Raw genomic sequence first — 20,360 nt, forward strand, 5'->3', positions numbered from 1 at the left:
AAGGTGGCTATTGAAGAAGAAGAAGAAGAAGAAGAAGAAGAAGAAGAAGAAGAAGAAGAAGAAGAAGAAGAAGAAGAAGAAGAAGAAGAAAGAAGAAGGAAGAGGAGGAGGAGGAGCAGAAGGAGAGGAGAGGAAGAAGAAGAAGAAAAAGAAGGGGAGGAGGAGGAAGGGAAGACGGAGAAGGAGAAGAGGAGGGAGGGCAGAAGGAGGAAGAGGAGAAAGAAGGAGGAGGAGGAAGAAAGAAGACAAAGTATCCAGGGCTTTAAGAATTAGATAAAAAGTTTTTATTTATTGCAAAACATAAAACATTCAGCTTCTTGTCCCCAAGAAAAATAACAAAGGAAAAAATCCATTAAACATTCTTGCTCTTCAAAAACAAAATTAATGGAAGTTTGTTTTATGACATTTTGAGATCAAACATATTTCCTAGTGGCTTTTTGGGAGATGGGAAGGAACGGCTGAGTGGAGACATTGGCTGTCCATGTGGCACCCATGTGAGGACACTAATGTGAAGGAACTGTGAAATTCTAGATTCTTAGATGCAGTTGAAAAAAAAAAAAAAAAAACAAAAACAGAAAAAAATAAAAGAGCTTAAAAAACAATTTGAATAGGAGATAAATGATATTAGAATTAAAGATTATAAAACTCTAAGTGTTCTCTTTTGATAAAAAGATATTTTATGAGAGTGTGTGTTTGTGTTTTTAAGTGAATGGGAGGTAATCCAAATTTATACTCACTTTCAGCTAATAATCTATAAGCAAATAAGTAGTGCAGATCTGTTTACTTAAGGTATAATACATGCTTATTTGATGTCAAATCCTCATACTAATATTCTCTGAAATTAAAACATAAACTCTTTTTTTTTTAAATTTTAAATCTACTTTTTTTTTTTTTTAGATTTTATTTATTTGCGAGACAGAGAATGAGAGACAAAGAGCATGAGAGGGAGGAGGGTCAGAGGGAGAAGCAGAGTCCCTGCCGAGCAGGGAGCCCGATGCGGGACTCGATCCCGGGACTCCAGGATCATGACCTGAGCCGAAGGCAGTCGCTTAACCAACTGAGCCACCCAGGCGCCCTAAAACATAAACTCTTATGATTTTAAATTTTACAAAGAAAAACCAAGATAGAGCATATTTAAAAGGGTTGTTTTCCTTTTTCTTAAGATAAAGTTGTTGTTCGAGCATGCCACTTAAAAATCTTTCCTTTTGCTCCCTTCCTCCTTCCTTCCTCTCCTTTTCTTTTTGCTTTTTGTGGTGCATTTTACTAAGAAAAAATGGCGGTAGCTTTAGATGAAAAAATCTTTTATTTACTTGTATTTGAAGCTTTGATGCGCAGTTACTAAATTAGCAATAGAAGTGGAGCGTTTGATTTTCACGTTTGTTTCTAGACATAAGAAAAAATGGGTTGTTCCTATTTGGAATTTTGAACTTTAGATTCCTGCAGCTTTTCCTTATGTTTTGTAACATAAGGTTTTGTAACAACTACCTGAACACACTCTACTGAGAATTCCAAAACAAACTTTATAAAGTCATAAAGTAAGAAAATTGATGCAGCCTCCAAATTCAGCCTTATTCCTGAGGAAGGATATTTGAAAACAGCTCTGGCATACATTTTTATGCACCAATCTCTGAAATCTTTAAAAATGTAAAATATAAAAATATAAAAAGAAAAGGACTGAGTACTGAGCAAATGTTTCATAGGGCAATGTACAAAAGCATGAAAATACCTCCACGCAAATCACCAATCTTTATTCTTTCAAATATTCCTCCAAATGGAAATGTCCTGCATGTGGAAGAATTCTAAAGACTCAACCTCATTAAGTATAGAACTTTGAAAAAAATATATTTTTCCTTTCCCACCCCCACCATCCTATAGACACACAAATTGTCCTAAAGAAGAAATGTTATGTTTTGGAAAAATACACTGTTTTAAAGTATGTAAATATACTGAATTTCAGGAGACATCTGTTATGAATTTCTTGGTGTGCTATATATATATTTTATTCCATTATTTCTTCTAAAGTATTCCAAATTTGTGATAATGGATTTACATCTAATTTTAAATTTTACTATCCATTCCAATAAGATATCTTTAGAAACTATAGAAGCTTGGGGCGCCTGGGTGGCTCAGTTGGTTAAGCAACTGCCTTCAGCTCAGGTCATGATCCTGGAGTCCCGGGATCGAGTCCCGCATCGGGCTCCCTGCTCGGTGGGGAGTCTGCTTCTCCCTCTGACGCTCTCCCCTCTCATGCTCTCTCTCACTCTCTCTCTCAAATAAATAAATAGAATCTTTAAAAAAAAAAAAAGGAAAGAAACTATAGAAGCTTATGAAAATTGTACTTTCAATGTAATATTGGTTTTAACTGAAGCAAAAAGTTATATTTAAAGGCAGTAGGAAAATTGAAGCCCTTGCCATTATTTCTGCCATGTGCCTCAGGCTATTTCCCATAATAGAAGGGAAAGCTTATTTGTTGATATCTTTTGTCTCCAATAGATATTTTTAGCTTTTTGATACTAATTTTGCATCCCAAAGAAAAGATATTTCTCTGGAGTGCCTTCAAATGTTTCCCATATAGGATGGGAAAACCGTGGTAACTTGAAAGTGCCCATTGAAAGATATTTCACGAAGCTAATCTTGTTTATTGGAGTTACAGTCTTGTAGTTTGTGTCCGTAGAACTGCGCACTTTTTATGGTGGTTCTTAAATCAGTATAAGTTAGCAAAATTTTATATCATTCAGGTGACCGTAACAAAACTGGGCAGAGTGTAGAATTGAGAATGTGAAAGAAACTATTTTGAGATGAGCATTTAGGTCAAAAACTCCGTTTCATAGAAATATTTCTGTTGCCCTAAAACAACAAAAAGAATTGAGGGGACTCTTTGACAAGTTATTGCCAAAATTATTTTTTCTTTTTTTGGCAGAAAATAAAAGCTGAAAATAGACTGAAGCATAATATATTTTTATGGCTCTCTCTCCAGAATGACAGAATTTTCTGTAAATCTCATTATGTAAAATATGCCTTCCCTGTGGTAAGTATGAGGTATGGGGAGAAACTAATTGGATTGCTCAAATTAGTCAATATGTCTGAAACTATTTTGGGGATGCTTAGCCTTTTGGGTAACTATATAATACAATTTGTTGCTTTCTTGTGAGAATTCTGCTTTTGAGCAACAAGCAGAAATTCAGCATAACATTAAGAAATGCAATTTTAGGCACAATACGATGACCACAGATGAGCATAATGTAAATAGGCATCTCAAAGAGAACGATGTACTGAAAAATAAAGTAAGAGTGATAGCATGACAATGGAATGATTGTTAACTTTTTGGACATTGATGTAAACTGAGTTTAATAAAAGCAAAAGAAATGTTAGAGAAAGAAGACTCTAGAATAACTTATGATTTTGTTAAGGTCTTTCTAATGGTATCTTCTGTGGAAAATATCTTCTAGCTAAAATGATTTTAATTAAAAAAATAAAATCCCAAAAGGTGAGAACATTTTCCCTTGAGAATATTATAATTGACAGCATCTTAACTATTAGTAAATAAGCCCTTGTGTTTCTTTAAATCAGCTGTGGAATAAATATTCCACTTGCTAAGATTTATTATAAATATCAATATTTATGTTAATGTGACTGATTTTTGGATAAGCATAATCCTATATACACATCTGAACTCCATTGGCTCCTTATAGTTAATTGCCTCGGAAGGTGGCACCACAGGCCAGGGGATCTGCCTTTGATCACAACGTTTTGGGAATTGTCTTTAAATCCAACTCCATTTATTTTTAAACCCCATTTTTTAATTTAATTTAATTTAAATTCAAGTAGCCAACATATAGTACATCATTACACTGAAAAAAGACAAATCTCCATCCTTTGAGGGTGATTCACATTTCAAGAATAGCTGGAAAACCCATAATGTTACAAAATTTGGTGCATAAAATAGTTTGATCATTGATTCACAAGGACTGGAATAAAACAACTAATCTAATTTTCATCTGTGCTGAATGAAATACCCCTGAAGTTCATTTTGGTGAACAGAACCAGATTAGCTGAATATTTGGTCTGAACACCCACTTAAAGGGAATACTAAAAAAGTAATGAGATGGGAAAATAGTTTTTACTGGACCTCAAGGAGGGAACAATATATGGTTAATATATTTAGATAGAGGGCATGAAACTCACCCTAAAGGTATGTTTTGGTAAGAATAGAAGTAGGTAAGGAAGAACTTTTATCTAACCAGAGCACATCACCGCCTCTCTGCTCTCTTTTATATAGTCTTTTACTAAACAAAACTTGGGGACAGTTAAAGAATATAGTTTTGAATGGATCCCAAAATTATTATACTTCCCATAGTACCCACATGTCTTGTTCAATTGAGATAATATAGAAATATTTTCAAAAATGAAAATATTATCAGAAGTATGAAGTCTCTCAAGAGGTATTTTGGGACTAGACACATGTTTATGATTGCAATGTTTAAAAACATGATTATCTTTATTCATATCATCTGAAGAAAATATATGGTCCATTGCACAGAAGAGTAAAATTCATAATCTAATAAGATGCTTTATTAAAGAAAAAAAAAGAATTATTTGTCTGAAATTTAACCCCATGCATTGCTTTATATCAATGAATCAGATGGTGGCCTAGATCTCTGATGAGCATTAACCCGTTTGCACTTTTCCACACCAGAACCTTTGAGGATGACTAGCTTCTGTGATTGAGGCTTGAGATTCCAGGCCATCCAGATGTGTGGGGCCCCAACACGGAAGTTAGCTGCTTCTACACTGTTTTATATAAAGTCAGGAAAATGAGGGATAGATGGACATCGACTGTGTCTGGTTGAGCAGTTAGATGTAGATGTGTGCCTGAGAATCAAGGAAGAGACAACAAGCACACATTGAACACATACTATGTTCAAGGAAATATACCAGGTCCTCAGATGACTTAAGACAGTTCCTGACCTCAAATATCTCACCGTCCAGTGGGGGAAAATAGACAAAGAAAAAGAAGTACATAAAAAAGCACTTTCATAAAATTATTTGTGTATCTATTTTTCATTTTCAGAGTCCATTTCACAGGGAAAATATATATAATATTGAAACTAGAATTCTTTGTCTTCTTGCTGTCCATGTTTTTAATCCATTATAATTGCTGCTTCTCCCCTCATTTTAAAGCTCAACAGGCAACACTAAGTGGCCTTTAAAAGTCTCAGGGTGTATATGGAACATTATGTTGTCTTCTTACACAATTGAAAATAATTCTTAGCTAATAATTATGCAACAAAATGTTAAAAATAGATGCTGAGTAATTATACAGAGAGAATTTGATAAGGAAGTGAGGTGGGCAGGAACCATAGAATTCTGTCACTCTCTGATAGCTTGTGTCAGATTATCCAGAACTTTTGAGTTTCTGTGTCAATTGAGTATATAATTTAATATTTTTTAGAGAATAAATATTTGTCTTTATCCTATGGCTATACGATATGTTTATTTGTACAATAATCATCATCATTTCCATAAAGTATTTAAGGAACTTGTGGGCATATCTATAGTCTCATGTCTGAAATTCTTTGACACCTAAATATTTCCCCCCCAAATCTATGCCTTTGAGACCCTTTTGCAGAAGAAATTTAACAGTATTTGCATTTGTGTAATTTACTCATTGCTAGCTTCATGGTTGGAATGTTGCAGCTGTTTAAGCTTCAAGGCAACACTAAGAACTAGTTTTAAGACAGGAAACTGGGAAGAGTAGTGTATTTAATTGGAGTTTCAGAGGGGATATAAAAAAAAAGCAACTAAATTGACTTTGATCCAAGATTATCTGATTAATACCTTCACTGATTAAAAATTATAAGCTATAGGGACGCCTGGGTGGCTCAGTTGGTTAAGCATCTGCCTTCGGCTCAGGTCATGATCCCAGGGTCCTGGGATCGAGTCCCACATCGGGCTCTCTGCTCTGCGGGGAGCCTGCTTCTCCCTTTGCCTCTGTCTTTCATGAATAAATAAGTAAAATCTTTAAAAAAAATCATAAGCTATAAAGCCACTCCATTATTAATAGTAAATAACTAATTGTTACAAACAGTTCTACAGAGTGTCACTGTGTCTGTTTCCCTCAGTATTAATCTCCAATAACCATTTATAATTAATACAGGAGAGAGGTTCCTCGTAAATTAAGTCCAAAAGGAATAATTTCAAAAAGTATAGTACAATGATATCATATCTTTGCCAGAAACTAAGAGTTTGCTGGCTGGATTAGTGGTGGTGGGAGGGTGCCTTTTCTGGGTTGCAAATAATAAATTCATAAAGATTGCTTAAATCAAATCACAATTTTCCACTTTAACCTAATAATATCAAAGATGGCTTACTTCCATGTCTGATAGACTTTCATATATTTCATGGTACTTTTTGCAAATTTAAGCCATCCCATTTTCTGCAAATACATAAATATGAAAGGAAAGCAGCCCAAAAGTGAAGATTTGAAGATTTAGATGGGAAGGAATCTTTCTTACTATGAAGTCACTTTCTTATTTCTGTCTCTCTCAATCTCAAAACAGATTTTAACATACAATAATTTTCATGTAACTTTTTTTTTTAGAGAAGAAACGTTATAGAGAATATAATCAGTCATATAAAATGGTCAACGTATCTGAATTATTGCTACACATTTAATAAGGAACATTCTTACATTAGTACAAACATAAAGTAACCTCTGAATGAGGTCTTTTGTCTTTCCTCTCTTCAATTATGATTTCAGTGATTGAGTTGCCACATGGTCTTATTGTTCAAGAAACAAACTGATATTAATATTTCTTAGAAGAGAAAAACACTGGATTTTTAACTAAATATTGGGTTTTTGCCTGTTTATTCTTTTAAAATGCAGAGCGGAGGAAATATTAATGAAGCCCTATAGGAATTAGTCTCTTTGACTAAGAAATAGAATAAAAACTATAAAAATCACAGAATCTTAGGTCGAGACAAGGTCATTTTTCAGGGTTCAAATCAATGCATGGGTCCTTTAGACAATTAATCCAAATATGTCACATGACATACATTTGATGAATACCTGTGGTACGGCATTTCACTTTCATAAGATTTAAAGAGCAATATGATACTTAACTGTAATGGACTCTTGACTTGTGGCTGGAATCCTTTCTTAGCCTAGAAGTCACTGTAGAGAGAACATAGCAGCCTGCTGGTTGTATTAGGTAAAATTCTTGCACAACTTAGGTGATTCATTCTTAAAGGATGAATTCTTATAAAGGTGATTTTGATGGAGCAAAACAAAATCCATGTAATGCATATCAGAACTTAATATCAAAAATTTTTATAAACTTCCATATTTTCCAAATATAGTATTTTATATAACATTAGAGCCATAAGAAATAACCTTTTAATAGAGGAGCAGCTTTGTAGTTAAAATTGTCAAGTTCTGCTAATCTTGTTAATTTTAAATGTCTATGTAGAATAGAAACGTAGAAAGGTATCATAGCTACTTTTATACCATAAATTCTCCTTTTTATTTTCTATTTTTAGTCTGCTTATCCTATTCTACTTATTCTATTTTCTTTTTTTAAAATTTTCAGACTGTACTATTTATAATACATTTTTTGTTTACTATTTTTCATCCCCTTTCCACCATCCTAATCATTGAAACAGTTTTTACTACCAAGTCAGTGCTTACTAAAAGCTCATGGGAAATAAAATAGTATTATATACATTGTTTCACACAGATTGATGTAAAAAACATTTGGTATCCTGTTGATTGAAAGAACAGATGCCCGTATAATTCATGAAGCCAGAAATACTTTCACAATATCTTCCAAAAATAGTAGGGTATTTTAATAACATAGTGGGGAATGAAGTCAAAAGCTTGGAAGAATTTAAATCGTAGACTGAATTTTGAATGGAACATAGACAATTTGAAAGATGTTTCAATATTTAAGAAATATTATTGTAATCATTCATGTGCAATGTAACATAATAAATCACAACTTAGTGTTTGATTGTTTCACATGAAAAATAAAGTCTATCGTCTTTTTTTTTTTGATTATGCATCTCTGGTCTCTGCTGCAGACAAATGTTTAGCAATCTATATAAGCGAGGTCTGCCTTTTTTCAAAAACTGATACATTTTTCCTGGAAAAAACACTTATTTTCTTCAATACATGTGTTACTTTTAATTTTCCATAATTAATTTACTTGTTTAAGAATATAGCCATAATAAGACAGTTGTGTAACTAACATGGTATGTTTACTGGGGGTTAATTCTCAAATTATTTTAAATATCAGTCAACATGCCTATTCTTTCCAAACTGAGGGATTAATCAACCATTCCTGCAAAGTCTTAGATCAAGGGCATTCACTACATTTCCTTGCTAAAAAGAACCACCTCCAACCATGGCATTGACACAGTTTGTGGAAGTCACAATGGTTATACTATTGGCATAATGAATCTTCATGATGAAAAAATATTTTTTAGCTTCAGTTATGACTTGAATTTTTCATCATATTCAGCTCACTCCAAACGTCACACTAGTATTATGCCTTTTCTATAAAAAAGAAGTTTTATTCTAGTTAAATAAAAAAGACATTTTTTTGTAAATTGGTTATTTACATGATTAATTATTCATAAAGGGATAGTTTAAAATCCCAATATAATTTAATTACAAAATATGCTAATGGATTTTGGAAGAATGTAGTAATGTGTATATTTTTTCTTCTTTTCTTTCTTTTTTTTTGCTTCAGGAAGGAGTTTAAATTTCAGAGCAAAGAAACACTGAAATATTTTCCCAGTAGACAAACCTTCAAACATTAAAAAATATGAAGATTTGATGAATGTTTAAAGATACAATGATACTTAAACGCTAATCTAATTCTATGCATAGTCAATTACATACTTATTTGATTTAAAATAATTTACAACATAACCTCAAAAACAAGAAACTATTTTGAAAGATGAAAAATCATCCTGAATCCACTCTAGACCCCACACTGCGCTAATGGGGATTAAGACAGGGATGCATTAGGTTAAGCAAGGGCTCCTAACTTCAGGAGCGTTTAAGATTAATTGTAACTTTTAAAGTAGACATCAATCCTCTTTAATACTACCTGTCTTGGAAGAGTTCTCCCTGCCTGTCAGTACCACCTACCAGGTAAGGAACAAACATAGCAGAGTGCTGATCTTACTGGGAATGTTATTGTGCTTTTTTTTTTTTTTAAGTGATATATCTTGAGGCTATTTAGAAAAGAAATCTAACATTTCTCTCTCTCTTTTTTTCATCTTAGAAGTGGGAAAGCAGCTGTTTTTAAAGGGAAGAAGCATTAGAATCTTGGAAGACCTAGATAAAAACCTCTATCCTTTAAAAAATAAGGAATATTATGCTATCCTTTGCAGAATATCTATTCTAAAGGATTATTTGGAAATAAATTGAACTAGTGTAGTGAGGATGATTTTATTATCCAGATTTTATCTAGAAAATTAAAGCTCAAAGAAGTTATGTAACCAAGCCAGTGAGTGGCAGATCCCAGTCCATTGACCCAGTTTTGCTGCTCTTAGTTATCTTCCGGTGCTGTCCAATAAAGAATACCTTTCAAATTGCCTCAATACACGTACATGGAAAGCCTTTGTACATATAAACATAGTTTGTATACATTCTCTGCAAAAAAAGTTTTAATCCAGCTGTGATAATGAATGATTACTATAAGGAAAGTAGGAAAAGCAAAAAATATCACTAATGCTAGGCTTTTATTAAAAGTGGCATTCATGTTGGAGTTAAAGGGTTCCTTTTTTTTTTTTTTACCTTCTCTATTGGATTAAACTTTGATTTGTGATAGTATATAGTTTTTAAACAAACACACCAATATTTATGTCTATGAACATTTCCAAGAACAAACACCACAAAGATGGCTAGTCTGTAGATTTCCACATCTTTCCAGAAAATGAAATTTCCTTTTAAAATTATAAGGGCCAATAAGTGTCCATTGGACTGATTTGTCTGTGAAAAATATTTTAAAAATCATTCATAGTTTGTTTTGGAACATATACACTATATGGGTTACTTCTATATAAATCTAGTTAATATGTATATCAAAAGGCAATCTTTTTTTATTCAGTTGCTGGTAACGTTGCCAAGTAGTACAAAGGTTGTGCTGGAAATACTTCTTTTCTCCAAAGCAAATTCATAAGATATTTTACGAAGTGAATAGTGTGGAATTATTTCCACAGTTTGGGGAGGGAAGGAAAACCAGAAACGTTCAGGCCCTCTGCTGTCACCAGGGGTTAAAGGCTATCAGGAATTACAAAGCTGTTGGAAAACAAAATTATAGGCCCCTCTGGGGTGTCAGTATTTCAGTAGTAAAAGATGTCTCATCTGAGCCAAGCTCTGGCGTCACTGGCCCTGATTTTTCTGCATTCTCATGAAGAACCAGGTCCAAGTATTCAACTTGGCTCTCTTTGAATCGAGTCAGTTTCTGACCTCTGATGCTTTCACTCTTTCTACTGAAGTAGCCAGAAGTCCCAATAATTCCAATTATAATTACCAAGAATGAGCATTTCTGTAATAGGCAATCTAACTGTATAATTGGTTAGGTGAAAATGTTAGTGTTGAAACATTTCATGAGATTTCATATCCTGAATAGAGGAAGAAATCGTCCAAGAAAATGGATATGAACCTGAGAAAGGACTCTAGGGGCCTCCAAAATACCACTTAAACTGGCATCTCATTTATTCTGGGTTTTAGAGATGGTGTCACTTTCTTCCAGGGGGCTGGGGAGGGACATGCAATGGCTATTTTTCTAACACAACATTTTCACTTTTTATGTTTCGAAACAAAGATTCATTCCCATAAACAGAAAATAAAACTGATTAAAATATAAATCTGTTCATGGATATGTGCTGTCCCTAAAATGTTCAAACCAACTAGAATTAATAAAACTCACGTGGTCACAAAATCTCATTCTCTTTCGTTTGTCCAGATCAACGCCCACATGCTCAATTTAGGTCAAGGCATCAGGCAGAGGAAAGGACTGGAGATTGACATTGAGATGCTCTATTTCACACACTTGCCCTCTAGAAGCACTGGCAGAGGCAGTCACTTAAATTAAATACAGGTCATCAGACAAGATATATAATCTATTCTTAAAACAGACAACTTCAGCATCCCAAATCCCTATGGCCTTTTACTGAGGCACATCACACTACTTCTTCATGTTCCTCTGTCAATTCATGTTAGGGTGTGCTGTGTTGAAAAGTGGTATTTCATGTATTCTGTGACCCTCTTGCTCAAAGCAAAGAAATGGCTTTGGTTTATTTATGACCTACTAACCTTAAGCAAAACTGAAATATTTAATGTTCTCGCAAGCCTAGAGATGAGAAATAAGGGCTAAAATAAATCTGGCCTTTTTGCAAGTTGGTCTTATTCTGTCCACACAACCCTCCAAAATTATGAGGAGATGAATAGAAAGATATTGATCCATAAATGACCTACTGCCGTGGCTCCTTTCATTCAAGGAAAACGATGCAAGTATGCAGGTTGCTACCAAACACACCAATATTTATGTCTGTGAACATTTCCAAGAACAAACATCACAAAGATGGCTAGTCCGTAGATTTCCAAATCTTTCCAGAAAATGAAATTTCCTTTTAAAATTATAAGGGCCAATAAGTGTCCGTTGGACTGATTTGTCTGTGAATTGCCATCTCAAAGAATTCTGGAATTATGAACAATGTGTTCTAAAAAGAGAAACCATATTTTCTTACAGAAAATTTAAATTTCAGTACTGTTGAATCTCAGTGTTTCAAAAATCAGTGTTTTATGGCTAAGGATTAAGTCATGAGAATAAAGGTGTGGAAGAGAGAGATTTAGAAGATACGAGATAATAATTGAAAGCACACATGAATTAGTAGAAAATTAAGTTGACCAGCAAGTAGAACACTTTTCCCATATGGAATAAAAATAACCTAAAGTTTATTCTCTTGTCTGACACAAGGGAACCTGCAAGTAAGAACACAGACATCTTATTTCCACTTCTGGAACATTTACACTGCTCAGAGATGAGATTTTACCTTCAACAAACTATAACTATATGAAGCATGCATCTAGTTTATCCCAGGGAAAAAAGAAATTAATCACTGTATTTATCATTGCTATTTTATGTGTATATGGCAAGACATCTAATGGCATTTCTTATTGTTATAAGTGAATCATTTTTATAGCTAGGAATTTTAAGTTAATTATATAAAAGACTTGTAGGAAAATATTTTGGAACACAAATAAGAACATAGTTATGCATTGCGATTAATTGTAACTGCCCTAGAGTTTTGCTTATTAGTAAGCCAAATGCATATTTTGTATTAATGCAAAATACACAAGTTAGAGTCTTTTATCATGGCATCCCTATTATAATAATATTAACACATGTAGCAAGAGAGGAAAAGGCATGACTGAAAATGGTTGTAAGTTGACCTGCCGCCAGTATCGTAAGAGGGGCAAAAGAGCAGGAGTGACGTGCCCTCAGTTGTAATTGATAACACAGACAAACGAATCCGCAGTCCCTTGATAATATTCTTTCCAGCAGCACCCCAGAAATACCCACGGATGAAGCATTCTCCTAAAAAGTTTTATTTTGTAGGAAAAATTTGGTTATCTCAAAAGAATTAAACACTGTAAAATTCAGATTAATCACTAGCTTATATTCTAAGATTGTCGCCTCAGTACATACTCCCCAGAGATAACTAAAAAATCAGTTTCCACATAAACATTTATCTAGAAGGCACTAAACAATCAATGGCTTTAAGATATTAAAGTGAAATATTAGAATATATAACCATTTAGAGTACATATTTCACTTACATTTCAAGAACAATTGCCTTGGTTGAACAGACCATGATCACCTTCAAAGCACTATTCTAAATTGTTGTGGGTCGTCTTACCCACAGATAATTGTAACCACACTGGGTGCCGCTTAAGTGTATGAAATAGTGACTTTCTATCCTGGTTTTGATACATACAAAGTGACTTTTTTAATTGAAGCTAAAAAAATTATTGAAAGTGGTTCTAAAAATAGATTCAATAGAATTTGCAATAATTTAAAAATAAGCATAAGTCACAAAGCACTTTGGATAAAAGGAATATGAAAAGAACCCCCCAAAAGTGTTAGGATTTTCACATCCAAAATAGTTAGAAATGAATGGTGTTGTAGCATACCTAGATTGTTTTTACCTTTTACCGTTTTAATGAAATCTTGGTGCCAAAAGCAAAGAAAAATGTGTTGAGCTGATTTCTTCTCTTATTATTTGTTTAGTAGTTTAGAAAATGTACTAATTTTTATAGCCTTTTTAAATTTTATTTTCCTATAACCTATTTTAGAAAAAAAATACTAAATACAAAAAGATAACACTAACATTAATTTGATTTTAGGAAATTTATGAAAATTCTGTTTAATTTGTATAATCTAAATATTCATATTTACCTTCTATAAGCATAGCAATATTTAAATTATAAGATATTGTTTTGATTTGATATTTCAGGCTCCTTTGAATAACAAATTCTCCCTGTCATTAAGAGTGAGATAATTTCATCTCTGGAACTAAGCCAAAATAGGCATTTTTTTTTTTTTTTTTTTTTTTAGCTCAGTGAAACAGATCCTTTCCTCTCACACAACGTGATGTGGAGGTTTGCCAAACTCTTGGTTGGAAGAATCACATTCTTCTTTCATATTCTTTTGAAATGGCTTAAAATGCATAAATGTATGACTAAAGTTACTCTGTTGTTTCTGTCTCCCGCCCCCTTCCAAGACTTACAGATACTATAAAGTCAGCAGAATTCTCAGTGTAGAGGTTGCTTCAGTGAACATTCAACGCTGTCGGTGAGTTTGGAATTAAAATCAAAACCATCGACCGTTGATTGTACCCTATGGCTAACCATCATCATCATCATCTACTACTCCACGACTTTCAGAATTTGCAGAAGACGGAAAACCAAACCTGGACACCCCAGGATGTTCTCTTTCCCACGCAGAGATTATTTTTTAAAAGGTCACAATCAACATTCATTGCTGTCGGTGGGTTGAACTGTGTGGACAAGCTCACTGAACAATGAATGCAACTGTGGCCCCACTTTTTGCAGACACAATCAAGAGATACCCCACCTTTGAAAGATGTATTGAATGTAGTAACATTGATCTTTAACTTTTCCAAACGGCAGCATCTTCAGGTTTACTTACTCAGCTTTTATTATAATGATCAGATTTGGATGAAAAAGGCACTAGTGCAAGCAAGAATAATACTTCTCTACATTTCTGAATGGCACAGAGCACTTTTTTTTAAAAAAAAAAGGTAACCTGTTTTATTCATAGAATCTATAAGATAATCGTTTAAGTGAGCACACCTTCCTACTCTCGCAGTGTGGGTGGCAGAGAAGACAGAAAGAAACACATCAGCACCCATGCCCTTAATAACAATGGCACTTAAAAATATCATTCTATCTCTTATTAGATTTCTTGGTCAAATTAGGACAGAAACACCCAATAATTTTATTTTTCTGTTGCTCTGGGTGGGGACTGACTCAAGTAATCCTTCCTCTTGCTATGGTATTTGCTAAGAAGGAAAAAAATGTATAAATAACTATGTAACTATCGGGACCCTGTGAGAGTCATATGGTAGATTGATTTCTCTAATTAAATCCAACTTTAAGGTAAAACTTTACCCACTTTCTTTATGCTTTGCCTTCCAAGATGCTGATCCGTATTATTAGACTTAGAACCATGGTCTATTAATTACTTCATATTACTCATCTGACTTCTTTACAAAAAGGCTATGTATGTCATGGTTTTTCTGAAATAGTTTGGCTCTCTGTTTTTATATTGAACTATTGTCACTGAATTCTACCACAGCAGTTTTAAGCTTATCATTTGAAATAATAATTATTGTATTGCTATGTGTAATAATAGTAATTATAATAACATAAATCCTTCAAGAATGTTTATGTTTGGAATATTCGGAAGGCTTGGATATTCATATTTTAAAATCTGTCAAATACATTATTCTTTTCATTCCTTGCCCTTTTCAATTTTATTTTCCTTCAAGTCCCATTGCAGAAACCCATTCCTGGGACCCGGCTCCAGATCTCATCATGACCATAAAACATTTCACCACAACCAAGATCTAAACTGTGGTATCTCACTTTCTGCCTATCATTTCCTACTATTCTAGTTCTCACTCTCTTATCCACAAGGCGGCTGCCTTTTCAGTTTTGGTGTTGCTGGGGAAAAAAATGTCACACAATCATGTGGATGTATGTTAGTACGTATCCATGGGTTTCCAAGTTCCTTTGTCCCTCAACTCTGACCTAGCATTCTTCTACCCCACTCTCCCCTGTCAGCCCAAATGTTTTCCTCCTTCCTCAGCTGCTTCATCATTCCATTTCCAATGGATGAACTGACTTCTGGTTTTCACTGAGTAGTTTTAGTCCATCAAATTGCTCCCTCGATTTCCTCAGCTATACTTATAAACATAGAGGCTCCTGCCCTATAGTTATCTTCCCCCTGTTTTGCTCAGGACACACTTTACTCTATGATATCCCTCTCCTCATTCACTGTCTTGGTTCTTTCCATTTAACATGTGACAAGGTTGGAGCACCTGGGTGGCTCAGTCGGTTAAGCATCTGCCTCTTGATTTTGCCTCAGGTCATGATCTCAGGGTCGTGAGATTGAGTCCCAGGTCGGGCTCCATGCTCAATGGGGAGTCTACTTCTCTCTCTTTCTCTATCCCTCTCCCTGTAATGTGCCTCTCCCTCTGCCCCTCCCCCTGCTTGTGCACTCTCTCTCTCTTTCTCAAATAAATAAATAAATAAATAAATAAATAAATAAATAAATCTTTAAAAAGAAACTTACAAGGTTTAGCTTTCTCTCTTCTCAAGCAAAAAACAAAGGAAATTTAAGAAAAATCTTCTCTGTACTTGCTTCATCCCATTTGTTTCTCCTCTTTAAAGCTGAGACTTTGAATATAGTGTACAGCACTGTCTAAATTTATTGGCTTCCTATTTTCACAATTACCTGTAATTTGTCTTCTTCTTCCATTCCCCTCTCCACTTGTGTATGCTATTGTTCTACTGAAACTGCTCTTGACCAAATCGCCAGCAAGCTCCATACTGACAGATACAAATCATACTTTCCTGCTTGGACTCCCCTTGATGTCTGGTCACTACTCAACACTTCTTCCTCCTTTAAAGTCCAGTCTCCATTGACTTTTGTGACCCTAATCTCATTTGAATTTTTCTGCCTTTATAACAGTGATGTCTTTTTTCTTTTTTTAGAAGCCTATCTTAATCTGTTTAATCTACCATTGTTTTCTTGTGAGACACACTGTTGGCTGAAATTTCAGAGTTTCTTCTCTTCTCATACTTCACAATCTTTGAAGGAATTCAGCATATGTATGATGTTTATATCTACTTAGATTCTGCTGATGCTGAAATTTTTGTCTCCAGTCTAGATGTCCCAAATCTGCAAATATAATTGTCTTCTGCTTTTCCCATAGACCCAAGTCCATCCATGGCCACAGCAAACTTAACATCTTTTCCCCAAGAGATAACACCTTTCATCTACTTGACAGTCAAAGCCAGAAATCTTCATATATTGCATCTCCTATCTCTTGCTTTCTGTTCTCTTCTGCACATATAATCACAATGTCCTAAAGATGTGCACTTCTTGGAGCACCTGGCTGGCTCAGTTGGAAGAGCATGCAACTCTTGATCTGGAGGTCATGAGTTCAAGCCCCATGTTGGGCATAGAGATTACTTGAATAAATAAAATTAAAAAAAAAAAAAAAGATGCTCACTTCTTGTGAACTAAAATTCCAATTGTTCTGTGTACTTCTACTACCTAGTTTAGAAACTCATACTTCTTACTTGGACCATTCCAATAGTCTCCTAATTAATTCCTGTCTACAATCAACCATCTGTTCAATATTTTCTCCACAGTATTTTTTAAATTAAAAACTTGATTATGTTATAGAACTCTTTAATGCACTCTGAATAAAGTTTCCTAATATGTTTAATAGATGGATTGTTCTGGTGGAAAAAATGTGAATATTAGCTAAGTAGGAAAAAAAATGAAATTTTACCTGGAATTTCACATAATCCCTCAAGATTTAGTTTAGAACATTAAGGAATTAACTGAAATTGTAAAAAATTTTCTAAAGTTACTGTAGTTGAAGATTTACTAGTCTTGAAATAGTGAAGAACTTTTTCGATATTAACAGAATCAAAGCAAAAAGAAAAAATCATGGGAGGATGTCAAAAAAATACAATAAAAAGACAAATGTCCAAATGGAAAAGAATATGATCAATAAGCAAGACAAATGAAAATGTGTTTAATACATAAAAATGTAAAAAATGTTCTTAATATAGAAAAAGCAATGAGGGAAAAATTAATACCTCAAGAGATAAATGAACAACAGAACCAGAGAATCACAGAAGAAATGCAAATGAGGGATGTAAATTTTACATATTTTATGTAAAATTCTACTTCACTAATGAAAATTCAAACTTAAAACACTGAAAAGTAATTTATCTTTAATAAAGCTAATTGATTACAAAAATGACACAGAAACTATTAATGCTGAAATGAATGTTCTCATATCCTAGATATGATTGATTTCTCCTGATACTTACTTCCAAGCTTGATCTTACCGCCTTATTTAAACACGTGATCTCCCCAGCAGTGCCTGATTGACCAAGTGTATGCTCCTGTCCCAAGGGAACCAATTTGTAGGCTTGGCAGAAACTTTTATATTTTTTTCTTAGGAATTTGAACTAAAATACACTAAATCAGTCAGGAGGTAGTAGGTGTGTACAAGATCTATAATGTCACAAAGATAAAGGGTGGATTGACATTTTACCCTGCTTATATGTCAGTAAGTCAGAAGTAGAAGGTGGTCAATGAAGAGCAACAATAAAAAGCAGGTGTGAGATATTGTACAGTTCCCTGAGAGATGGATGGGGCAACTTCAGTCCACAAAGTTCCAGGTCTAGAACTCATTTTCCCAGCTGTCTTTGCTGGTGTGTGTGTGTGTGTGTGTGTGTGTGTGTGTGTGTGGCTTTTAGATGTCTACAAAATGATTGAAGCCTTGAAATAAACCCTAGTTTATTTGTTAGCTAAGGCTGGTATCTCTCCTTTGCCTTCAGAATCATATAATACTCATGAGAGTTTGAACTGATGCTAACTTTATGGAAACAATTTGGCATTATTTATCAGGAATTGTAAAATCTTCATAAACTTTGAATCAATAACTATATTTCCAGGATTCTCTTTAATGTAGATATTCAAAGCAACATTATTTTTAGAAATTTAATAATGGAAACAAGCTGTATGTTCAACAGTGGAGAATGGGGCAATGAATTATGACAGGAATATGATAAGAAATAATAATAACCAGGGCGCCTGGGTGGCTCAGTTGGTTAAGCGACTGCCTTCGGCTCAGGTCATGATCCTGGAGTCCCGGGATTGAGTCCCGCATTGGGCTACCTGCTCAGCAGGGAGTCTGCCTCTCTCTCTGACCCTCCCCCCTCTCATGGTCTCTATCTCATTCTCTCTCTCATATAAATAAATAAAATCTTTAAAAAAAAAAAAGAAATAATAATAACCCAAAAATGTTTTAATGAATGGAGAGTCTGCTTATAATTAAGTAAAACTCAGACTGAGGATTAAACCCCAACTTACTAAAAAAAAAAGCCCTCAAATCCCAACTTACTAAAGGAGAAGCCATGAAGAAATTAGTTAGCCTTCCTAAGCCTCAATTTTCTCAGCTGTATAGTTGGTATAATATTACTTACCTGATAGTGTTGTTTTGAGGATAAATAAAATAATTCATGTCATGACTTTAGTATAATTTCTGGCAATTAATAAATATTTAGTAGTAGCAGTGAGTAATAGCAGTAAACTCTATCTTATGTATGACACATTATTTTTATTTAATTCTTAGTGCTGAAATTTTGGTGATTTTTCTTTTCAAATGCATTATATCTTTTCTTCTCCTTTTTTTGCTTTGCTGTTTTTTTGTTTTGTTTTATTTTGTTTTGTTTCAAGCTGATAACACATACTTCTTTACTGTCCTAAAAGACAGTAGGTCTTGGGGCACCTGGGTGGCTTAGTCAGTTAAGCATCCTACTCTTGATTTGGGCTCAGGTCATGATCTCAGGGTAGTGAGATCAAGCCCCATGTTGGGCTCATGCTGAGCATAGAGTCTGCTTAAGATTCTCTTTCTGGGGTGCCTGGGTGGCTTAGCCAGTTAATCATCTGCCTTTGGCTTGGGTCATGATCCCAGGGTCCTTGCTCAGTAGGGAGCCTGCTTCTCCCTCTCCCTTTGCTGCTGCTCCCCCTGCTTGTGCTCTCTCTCTCTCTGTGTCAAATAAATAAAAAAAATCTTTAAAAAAAAAGAGAGAGCAAGTGTTTAAATTGAATAATTAAAAAAAAAGATTCTCTCTCTCCCTTTCCCTCTGCTGTAACCCCCACCCCCGCCGCTCAAATGGACACACTCCCTGTCTCTAAAAACAAAATAAAAACATTAAAAAAAAAAAAAAACAGTAGGCATTGGTCAATTGCAAAAAGAAATAAAGTTAAGTAGAATTATCATTTACTTTATTGAATTTACACAATGATCTAGGTGTCCTTTAATCTTCACAAGAACCATTTGAGGAAGAGATTACTATTTTGAAGATGGGGACAAGACAATAAGTAATATGACCACAGTCACAGAACCAGCTGAGGGATGGCTCTAAACTATACCACTTAGTTTAAATAGAAATTTTGAGAATCTAACCTTCAATGAATAACTATTTCTGAGAAAGAATAGTGTATTCCTTTCAAAATAATAGCTTGGCCAAAATTAACTTTTGTTGGGATTTACATAAAATATAAAGGCATGATCTGAGAATAAGGTATATACTTCCAGACTCCATATTTGGAAGAATGGTATTATAATTTAAGTGATTTAAGACCTGTTTTTTCTTGTTCATCAGAGAAAATAATCTCCAAAAGTAAGAGCCTTTACCCATTTTGTTTGTTGCTCCAACCTATATTAAGAGCAATGTCAAACACATGATAAGAGCTCTATAAATATTTGTTGAATGAATGAGTCATGAACATGGCTACTCAGCAAGCAGTACCTCCAATGACTGACTCATATGATACAATATTTTAAACTAGATGCTATGAGTCAAAGTTGAGTCTCTTTGAAAAGTAGTTTTTTCCAAAAACTACATATAGAAGTAGCCTTTATTTGTAGCCTCTAGAGTGGAGTCTTAACATTTACTTATGTATTTACCACATATGAATTTAACTACTATATTTCTTCCAGTC

General features: G+C 34.1%; 1 protein-coding gene across 8 annotated transcripts in view; it reads left to right on the forward strand.

Annotated features, from left to right (window-relative positions):
* LOC123846052 (histone H3.v1-like) overlaps nucleotides 1-20,360 on the forward strand; it is a 98,745-nt gene that overhangs the window by 59,924 nt on the left and 18,461 nt on the right. For 4 of the 8 annotated variants that reach the window (XM_064594041.1, XM_054507956.2, XM_064594042.1 and 1 more), the window contains one exon: nucleotides 4-2,842. The exons of the other annotated variants lie outside the window; for them this stretch is intronic. In XM_064594041.1, coding sequence (XP_064450111.1) covers nucleotides 4-273 — 270 coding nt within the window. In that variant the 3' untranslated portion in view covers nucleotides 274-2,842. Of the gene's footprint in view, nucleotides 1-3; nucleotides 2,843-20,360 lie in introns of those variants that run through there. 8 annotated transcript variants of the gene reach the window in all.

This window comes from Mirounga angustirostris, unplaced genomic scaffold (genome assembly GCF_029215605.1).
Source record: "Mirounga angustirostris isolate CCGP_5_RB_7025 unplaced genomic scaffold, mMirAng1.0.hap1 SCAF_6, whole genome shotgun sequence".
Taxonomy (NCBI): domain Eukaryota; kingdom Metazoa; phylum Chordata; class Mammalia; order Carnivora; family Phocidae; genus Mirounga; species Mirounga angustirostris.